The sequence below is a fragment of the Oryzias melastigma genome, linkage group LG6 (genome assembly GCF_002922805.2).
Source record: "Oryzias melastigma strain HK-1 linkage group LG6, ASM292280v2, whole genome shotgun sequence".
NCBI classification, from domain to species: domain Eukaryota; kingdom Metazoa; phylum Chordata; class Actinopteri; order Beloniformes; family Adrianichthyidae; genus Oryzias; species Oryzias melastigma.
Window position 1 is genome coordinate 31,373,359 of NC_050517.1, and position 9,980 is coordinate 31,383,338.

Sequence of the window (9,980 nt, forward strand, 5' to 3'; positions counted from 1 at the left end):
TCTTTTCTCCTGGCAGCTCTGTAAAAACCAAGAATGGCTTTCATTCCAGCACCACTTGACATTTGTTGCACATACATCTGGACGTGTTTTTCTCCCATTTCTGCCTTCATTTTCTCCAAATGAACTCTGTTCAAATGCCACACTAAGCCTCTGCCTCCATACAGAGTTAGATTCGTCTCCCTCTTTGTAGCTGGATGGATGAAATCATGATTTGGTTTACATTTTCCTTGTTTAAAGACATTTTAGCTTTGAATCTTTTAGTCTTTCATTTTCAAAAATGTGCATTTACATCCAAATTTGTAAAAAAAAATCCTTGAGAAAAAACATTTGCTTGTGGTTTTGTATTCTTTAGGTTAAATTGTTCTTTTTTTGCACTTTAATTACAGACACATTGAAGGTGACCTCACATCAAAGTACTCATAAGTGTGTTTTTTAATTGTTGTTCTTCATTTTCTAACCTGTAAATGTTGTCTTGTGTTTGTCCCTCCCAGGTATCCCTCCAGCCTCAGGTACGGGCACATTGATCATTCACCTGGAGGACTTCAATGACAACGCTCCCTATGTGGTGCCATCAGTAGCACAAGTGTGTGAGGACGCCCACGACATGAACGTGGCCATAGTTGGAGGGTGGGACAAGGATCTACCGCCCAATGCGGCGCCCTTTAAGATAGAACTGGGAAAACAGCCCGGCTTGGACAAGACATGGAGGGTCTCCAGAGTTAACGGTAAGAATTGGAGTTTATCAATCTGTAGCTCAAAAACATTATTATTTTTCTTATATTTATTATTTTCTTTCTTCTGCACGTTTTTTGTCAATTCATATCTTCTGCATACTTCACCGATTTCTCCCATTCAAGTTTCAAAATGTTCTGCAAGTTAAGAAAATTAATTATTAATTAAAATTATTATTATTATTAAAATTAAAATTATTTTCTGCAATTTCTTCTGCAACTTGGGGTTTTTCTGCAATTTAACAAAATTGCTGCAATTGTTGCCAGTCAAATACATTGGAAAGGCTCTTCTGCAACTCCAATATTTCTGCAATCATAACCTCTGTATACATTGTGCTATTCTGAAATTTCAAACATGTACTTGTTCTGCTATTTGTGGACTTTTCTGTTGTATTTAAACAATTCTACAAATATTTACAGTTTTTGACATTTTTGAAGTTGTTCAAATATAAAATATAATGGAAGTTAATAAGGGTCGGTGGACATCACCTCTCTTGTTCATCCTTTTTGGTACTTTTTGTTTAAATTTTAACATTTTAAGCATTTTCTGGTTTTTTTCCACTGCATTTTTATAAATTTGCAGCATTTTTTATTTCATTTATTCATTTCCACAGGCACAAACATAGACATAATACATTAAAACAACACAAAGAATCATTTGCTGAGAAAATGAAAGTGAGCAGTATGAAGAAAACTTATTTTTCTGCCCCCTCTATATGCAATACATAAAAAAACAAAACAAAAGGTACAACCACGTACACATTATTATGTGAATGGGCATATAGTATATAAAGCTGAAAACATAAATAAAGTAAACATCAAGACAGGGAAGTTTTTATTTCCAATTCCACTATATATTTTTTTTAACTTAACCTAGTAACAAACTAGGCTATTAATTGTATTTTTCTAGTTTTTCTTTTTTAACTAGTTATTGAATGTAGATTGTGACTTAATTTAAAGCAATACAATTTAAGTGATCTTCTTTTTTCAACCTGCCTGGCATTTTCAATATGCTTTTGTGTCTTTTCAATGTCTTTTTCAGCCATTTATTGACACTATTGCTATCTTTTGAAATTTCCTCAGCATATAATGACGTTTGTGCAAAAATAGCTTTACTGCAATCCAAATAATTTCTGCCATTCATGGACAATGTTGATGTTTTCTGCAATGTTTTCTGCAACTTACTGTAAACTTCTTGCGCTAAAAGTCATGCATTTCGACATTTAAAGGAACCACCTTTAGCAGCTACACAATCAAACGTATTTCCACAGAAAATGCAATTTTCTAGTTCATTTTGTAGTCGACATAATAACATCTTATGGTCAACTGTGTCAAAGGCTGAGGACAGATCTAATAAAAGCAGTAGATATTTTGTTCAGGCGACAGGCAACCTTACACACCTGTAAGGGCGGTTGTGGCTGAGGCTTGAAATCTTTTTATGTTTTCAGGTTCTTTTGTTGTTGCTCTCCTCATTCAGACAATAGAAAACCGCCTCAGTAATGTAGAAATAGATTCAGGAGGTCTGAGAGAATCACTCCAACTCCACACATTGCAGGAATTTACGAGTTTGTCAGGCATTCATTGTTTTCAGTCCACACAGGTTGACACTCAGACATGAATCAAAGAATAAAGATGAAGAGAAAAATAATCCAAGCAGGGATATTGGAAGAGGGACAGACAGACACTGGATCAGAGCTGCATGACCAAAGCCCCGTCTGTGTGTGTTTGAGTGACAGAGCAAAGCTAAAACCTGCCCAGAGGTATTAGCTGTGACTGACAGCAGGAGAGGGAGGTACAGACACTCCTCAATCACCAGCGCTGGAGGAGACAGATAGAGAGAAAGAGCCCCCCGTTTCCTCAGAGATGGACCAGTCCGGTGCCGAGTGTGTCAGTCCACAAATGCATGCAAGGAATCTGAGAGCCTTTATGTGATATAATAACAGTAGATTTATCTATTAGATGTCTTCAGATTCATGAAGCAGCTATGATTAACCCATTTTAGCATATTTTTCTATAATTAATTGTTACACTGTAATTTCATTTAATTGAGAATGCATACAGGAAGCATATGGAGAGTGTGATGTTCTGCCAGCTCTAATAAATGCCTCCTACCAGACGAGGCTGTCTCACATCATAGACAGAGTTCCCACTTGAGGTTACTGCTGCACCGTCTGGTGGAGTCTGGGTAAAACGCTGCGTTTATTTAGCTTCATTTAATTGGAATGTTGAATGTTGCGATGAAATGGATTAAAGATGTGTGATCTAAGCACCAGGTGCAAATGAAAAGGAAACAAAGGTGTGATGGGATAATGCTGCCAAAGAAAGCAAACAAGGTATCCTCTTTGAAGCAAAACGAACAGGAAACAAAAAGTGAATGATTCTAGGATTTGTGTCATAAATTCAAAATCTTTTCAAGAGAAATGCCTCCTTATCAGTCAGCAGAATGTCTTTGAAATAAGATTTAATCAGCATTTACCATGAGTGGGGTTTGGGTCGCCTTTGACTGCCACCCAAACCACATTGCACCGGCACCTTCTGAGCTCTCCTGCAGGTGGTGGGCCCACTGGAGAGCGATCCCACGTTGCTCCTTCGGGCTTGACCCGATCGGGGCCCGTGAGAGGAGCCCTGGCCACCAGGCGCTCGCCTACAAGCCCCAACTCCAGAGCTGGCTCCATCGTGGGGCCCTGCTGACGCCAATCCGGGTGACATAACGAGATCTTTGATCTGATGACTCATAAAGGGGTTCTGAACCGCTCTTGTCTGGCTCGTCACCCACAGACCCTACCAGGGGCAGAAGCCCTGACAGCATAGCTCCTGAGATCACTCGAGAATCCAAACCCCTTCACCACGATAAGGTGGCGGTTCAAGAAGGGGCGTAGTGGGCTGAGACCCCGGGAAAGACCCAGGACACGTTGGAGAGACTACGTCTCGCAGTGGGCCTATAGAACAACTCATGGTCCCCACAGAGGAGCTGAAGAAGTGGGCGGGGAGTGGGAAGTCTGGGCATCTTTGATTAGACTGCTGCCCCCACGACACCATCCCAGATGAGCAGAAGGTCGATGGATGGCATATACCACGATTTTATTAAGTCTTCCAGAGTAAACTGTATCCATATATATGATCATATGTTACATTTGGCAGACTAAGGAACAAATTATTTATGAAATATAAGTTATCTTTGTGAACTCTTTTACTACCCTGAAGTAAATCGCCTTGATCTCTCTGGCTCCGCCTTTTGCCCCTTGTGGGTGGCGCCCATTCCTTGACATCATCCTAGAGCCGGCCTCAGACACTAATAGAGACCGCCGTCTAAAATAACGAACACCTGTTAGACCCGGTAGATGTTGAAGACAGGACTCAATTGGAAGATATTCGGTATTGCAACACATTCTCATCCCCCAGTCGTCACCGTTTGACCCAAGGACCCTCCATGTCAAAAATTGTTGCTTTGGAATCTGAAACTCATTGTTTTCTAACTTGCTCGCTGTTCCAATTACACCAAGGCTCCCCAACCTCCGGGCCGCAAACTGGTCTCTATCCAGTACCGCAACATGGACCGCACTAGTATCCTAACCCTAATCTTATGCTGGTACGGGAAGTAGATTGGTACTGGACATGGATCGTACCGGTACCAGACGTGGAACGGTACTGGTTCTAGATGCGGTACTGGTTCCAGATGTGGTACCAGATGCGGACTAGGTTTAGGGTTAGGGTACTGGGATGGGCTGCGTCCCGAGGGTCGGTCCGCACCTGGTACTGTGTCTGACAAAATGACCGGACCCCTGATTTAATTGGAGAGAGTCGGGACCCAAAACATTAAAAAATGACACGGAGGGGTCCTCAACCAAACGTTCACATGTCTTGGGAATGAGAATGTGTTGAGTGCATTTAAAATGAAAGGGTTTAGCTGATCAGCACTAGCTTCATGGAGAAAGTGTGTTCTAGCTTGGGGGCGGAGCTGGTTGTGGAGACTCTTCCTAAAAGGGGCGGTCTAACTTTGTGACATCAGCTCCTCTTTTTTTTCGTGGGTTGGGAGGGACTGATGCTCAGAGGAATACTTTTATGGGAATACTCAGAAATGTGTGAACGTATCAAAATACCGCTCTGTGGTTGTTTATAGTGAGAAATAAACATTATAATACACTTAAAAGCTTAAAAAGTTGATTTTGCACGATATAGGTGCTTTAAAGATTTTTTGCTTTAATTTTAGGGCGATTTGAGGCTTGAGATTCAAAAAAGAACAAAATAAAAAAAAAAGAAAAAGGAAAAATATTGCTAAAATATAATATTTTTTAATTTCTGAGCAACTAATAATGCTGCGGAGCAAACATGTCACGTTGAATAACGATAACCTGAAAACATTATGAGACATTTTAGTTCTTTAAGTACATGTATTGATAGAGAACAGAAATATGTGTTTAATGTAAGAATAATTAGCATTTTTTCTCTTTTTTTATTGCTAATTAGATTTCAAAGATGACATATACAGCATTTTGTTGTTTATTTACTGCCATGGTCACATCGGAAATGTATTAATACCACCAGTTCAGCAAAAACATAAAAACTGAGGGTCGATAAATGACTATTTCTGCCAGTCTGGACTCTGGTGAAGCCAATAAGAAAAAGGTAGAAGCCATAAATGACAAACAAGACATTCAGACAAGACTACATGCATGTTTAGTTATAGGATCATCAATCATATTAGCAGACAGAGTCCTTGGACTCACTACTTCCTGAGAAAATCTTTGACATCAGTGGATCTAAAACAGGACCAAAGCACAAAAAATGGTAAAGAGATGGTCGAGCGATACAATTAAAGTTTTAGTTTTAAAAACAAGAGCAGATATTGGTAAAATAGCTTTATCATTTTGTTTAGAAATTGTTGAAATAATGACAAAAAAACCTGTTAAACCACTGATGTGGTTGACATATTAAGTAAACAAGACAAATAAAGGTTTGAAACGACTGGTTTATGTGGTAGATTCCCATTTTTATTATTATTTTTTTCAGTTTTGCCCTTTGAGGGTCGCCTCATGAATCAATAGTAAGAATATGGAATGAGACACAAAAGCTCTGAACAACAACAACGTAATGCTTTGTGGTGCAGTGAAAAGAGGACCTTGTTTCTCGTACGAACAACAGCCTCAGACTGCAGACGATGTCGTATTAAACACTGTCCTTCCACAAAAAAACAAGCTGATGAATCACAACCAAATGAAACGTTTCTTTCCAAGTTCAATTAGCGTTGCAGGAAGGTTGACGCTTCTTGCATTGTGTTGTGAAAGAAATTAGCTAAATGAATTGTATCTTGAACGACAAAGATAAAACATGACCTTTAGAAGCAATTAAAATCCAAATAAAAATGTTTTGCACACCAGCAGGCATGAAAATTCTATAATTCAACCAAACTTTATCCTTCGTCTTCTGCTGAAGTGACAAATGAAAGCAGCGTTCTTGGAAGTGCTGAGAGTGCGTCCTGCAGCTCCAGTCTGGGTTGGTGGAGTTTGACTTCACTAATTACACTGAAACTGTCTGTTTAGCCTCAAAGGTCTCCTGTGGCTCATCCGTCTCTGCATTAACCGCCATTATACTTTAAAATTTGTCAAATGCATAGAGTGGGTACATGTGTGACCTGGTTAACATTTTCTGATTAAAATGGTTTTTGCCAATACAAATGTTTAGAAAAGGTCTCATTAGTGTGCTTGCACAGCTGCAGAAAACCCAAGAGGAGAGCAGATAAATCAATATGTTAATCACCATCTGCTCCATTCAAACCCGTTCATTCCATTCAATCTCTACACCTACGTTTGGGTTTATGCCGCAGGTTTCAGTTAAGGATTTTGCTAAAGCAAGGTTAGCATTGAAGCTTTGGTTTTTATGCAGGATTTACTTAGTCTAACATCTATAATGTAAACTATGAGAAGAAGCATAAAAATACAATCACCTTTAGAGTTTAAAGCCAATTTTACCGTATACGTGTTTGCATAGAAATGATCTGTTGGTGGTTCTGTGGTTGTTTCATGGTGAGGGTTATTCAAATACAATGTTAACTTAGTGCTGTCAACTCTCCATAATATTCCCTGGTTTCATGTGAATCTTGAAATCATCAATTAGAACCAAATACTGAACCTCAAACGTCCTTCAGATCACATGACTGATGAGTTTGTGGCCAAATCCCAGCTGACTGTGGAAGGTACAGATGGATCGGTTAACACACCTGAATGCCCTGGCTGACTGAAAATCAGCAAAACGTTCAGCATTTGTGATGCAGACGTGGTACTTCACTGGAATATGTTCACATCTCCGTTCACACATGTTGACATCTGCTCGTTTCCTGAGGAAACTTCTAGAGGAAGTCACGGCAGAATTCCCCACAATCTTTCATCAGAAAAGGAAAACTCCTTCAGCATCCGTCCTGCCTTCATCTTTTACTCCTCTGGATACCGGCATTTAATCCAGGATTAAGTTAGCAAGAATGAATCTCTACACGTCACCTTTAGGAATTTAGCCCCAAATAACCATCCAATCAGATCTGATCCGTACATTTCTAAGACCCTCGTCTCTTGGCACCACCCAAATGTTTCTTAAAAAAACAATTATATAGAACGTTTTCTACTAGGACTGTCATGAGTATTCAACACTGCATTGGTGAATTATGATCTCGATAAATATAGTAGAGTGTAGTAAAACCAAAATTCAGGAACATTGTCTTTTTTAATCTGAAATGCAAAAATAATGCTGGATTTTCAGTTTAGCTGAATGTGATTCACTGGAAGTAAACATATTGACAAAATACAGTGTCAGTGAAGCTTCCTGTTTTCAAAGTAAAACTATGGAACTATGGAGTTCCACTCACTGAAAGGGTCTTTTATCTTTAACACTGGAGCTTCAGCTTCAGTCTTTACATCGGTTTTGGTAACTCTTCCACAGTTGATGTAATCAAAGTAATTCAAATATCCGATATGCAGCGCTGCAATATGTAACTTAGAATGTCAACTGTTGCAAAACTTTGAGAAAAACTATGGAGAACATTAAGGATTTGTAGTTAAACGATCCAAAGCAACAATGATGTTTATGTATTTCATGTTATTTGTGTTACTGCTAAAGTTAACCAGAGGGTCGACCAAAAAAATAAATAAATACATAAAATAACTAGTTTTAAGGGACAAACAGCATTTCTTTCTGTCTAAATCTTCACATTGTTATCAGTTTTGTTGATTCTGATCTCCTGTTCTGAATAGTGTGAGTTTATGTACGTATATTGTGCACGTTCTTCTCAATTATTATAAATCGTGAATAGCAACCTTACAGATTTACATTGATAACTGGGCATTGGTGGGATTATATAAGGTTTTCTTCCTCCCACCCCCTTTTAAACAGAGACAGAAGTAAGTTATTTATGCAAACGGCAAGTCTAAACTTACTTTCTATTATGTAGACATACTGACAGTATGATTGTAATGGCAATGCTCTTTTGAATTTAACGTTTGCATATCTTTATTTGGTATTTTGTTGTTATGAAATGAATGCATTTCTTTCTTTTTCTGTTTGAAATAAATCTAAATCTAAATAAAGATCCGTGGATTGAGTAGGATATTCTCTTAACGCGACCCACAGCCTGTTTTCTGCCCTGTAGTTCATCATCCTTCCACTAGGAGCAGTAGAAGAGCTTTTCCTGCTTTTCCTTTCAAGATGTCTGCTTTCGGTGGGAAAAGTTTAGCTACTTTTCAAAACTTTAATGAGAATAACCCTATTTGCTGTATTGAAAATAACTTTGCAGACAATAATACCTTCTTTATAATACAGTTACACATATGTTTAAAAAGTTAAAAATGTGTGGATCAAATTTGAGACATTGGGCGATAGAGCGCCATCCAGCGGCTGCTGCCCACCACTGAGAGAATTTCCCCATTGTGGGAGTAATAAAGGATTTGATCGATTGATAAGGTGAGCAGAAAAATACAGAATCAATCAACGGATCATAATTGATACTATTTAAATCTTATGTAAACTTGACTGCAAGATTAAATATGTGAACACTTTGGAATTACTTGATTTTATGCATTAACTGGACAGATAATTGTGTTCAATAAAAAATGAAAACATATTTTGGTGTAATTTAAGCGACCAATGTTTTTGTCCATCATTGTGACTTAGATTGAGTTAAAAAAAAAAGACATCATGTTTCCATTTCATACAGAAATTGAGGAACTCCCAAAGGGTTCACATACTTTCTCTTGCAACTAGATACGTATTTTTTTTTTATCAAAGGGTTTAAAACCATTTAGTTCCAAGTAAATTGAATTATCTATGAATTATTCGATCTGGCTTTACAGAGTTAAGAGTGCAGGGAGGAGCTTCCAATAGTGTCCATGGTTATGCCTGTTCATTGACCCAACAGAATAATCTTGTGGGTTGGTAGTTAAAACTCAAACAATCCTTGTTTTCTTTGGGCGGTTGAGATCATAGAATCACATATAGTAAGAAGTCAGAAATGTCAGAATTACCTCCACTCAGGTAAGAGTTATGAGGCAGAATGAGCAGCTTGTATATCGGGCTGCATCGAGCATGAAGGAAACCTGATGCTGGTTTTTCTGTCATTTCTGTTAAAGAGCTTCAAGTCTGATGCAACAAGATGTAAAAGAAAACTTATGAGACTTAAGTGGTGCCAATTTTAGCTGTCAGGAGCGCTTTTGCTAGCAGTCAATTTGTGTGTGGAAGAACACGAGTGCAGTCTTCGTGTTTATGCAGATCAGAAGGAAAGTTTAGGCGAGAAGGGTGGATGTACCGTCTACGCCAGGGGTCCAGAGCCACATGGAGGGATGGTCACATGCAAGACGGCGACAGAATCAAGCTGCAGCCGGAAATCGTAACGTTAGCCGGTTGTGTGAGCGGAAGCGGAAACGGGACAGAGAACCTTAATCATTTTATTTCTTTTAAGTCAATAAACAAGTGTTCAAATTCATTCTGTTTTTTTTCTCAGTGAATCAGCTGATCAGAGCCGACAAAATGCAGGTTTTAGAGTGTCACAGAGAAAAAAAGGTCAAAAAGGGTCAATAAAGAAGAGAAGAAACAGGAAAAAGGCTCAAAAGCTTAAAACAAGGTTTTTGCGGCTGCTTCCGGCAGGGGGAGGGACTTCCAGCTATTAAATTTTGGGCGCCACATTTCTTCTCTGTGAACAGATTCTCTTGGCTCCTTGGTCAAACATAAAATAAGTCAGTGAGACTGCTGACCCAGCCTTGTCAGAGT

General features: G+C 38.7%; 1 protein-coding gene across 1 annotated transcript in view; it reads left to right on the forward strand.

Moving 5' to 3' along the window:
- Positions 1-9,980, forward strand: part of cdh13 (cadherin 13, H-cadherin (heart)) — a 431,031-nt gene that overhangs the window by 398,297 nt on the left and 22,754 nt on the right. The window contains exon 13 of the mRNA XM_024281692.2: positions 492-725. Within this exon, the coding sequence (XP_024137460.1) occupies positions 492-725 (234 nt within the window). The remainder of the gene's footprint in view (positions 1-491; positions 726-9,980) is intronic.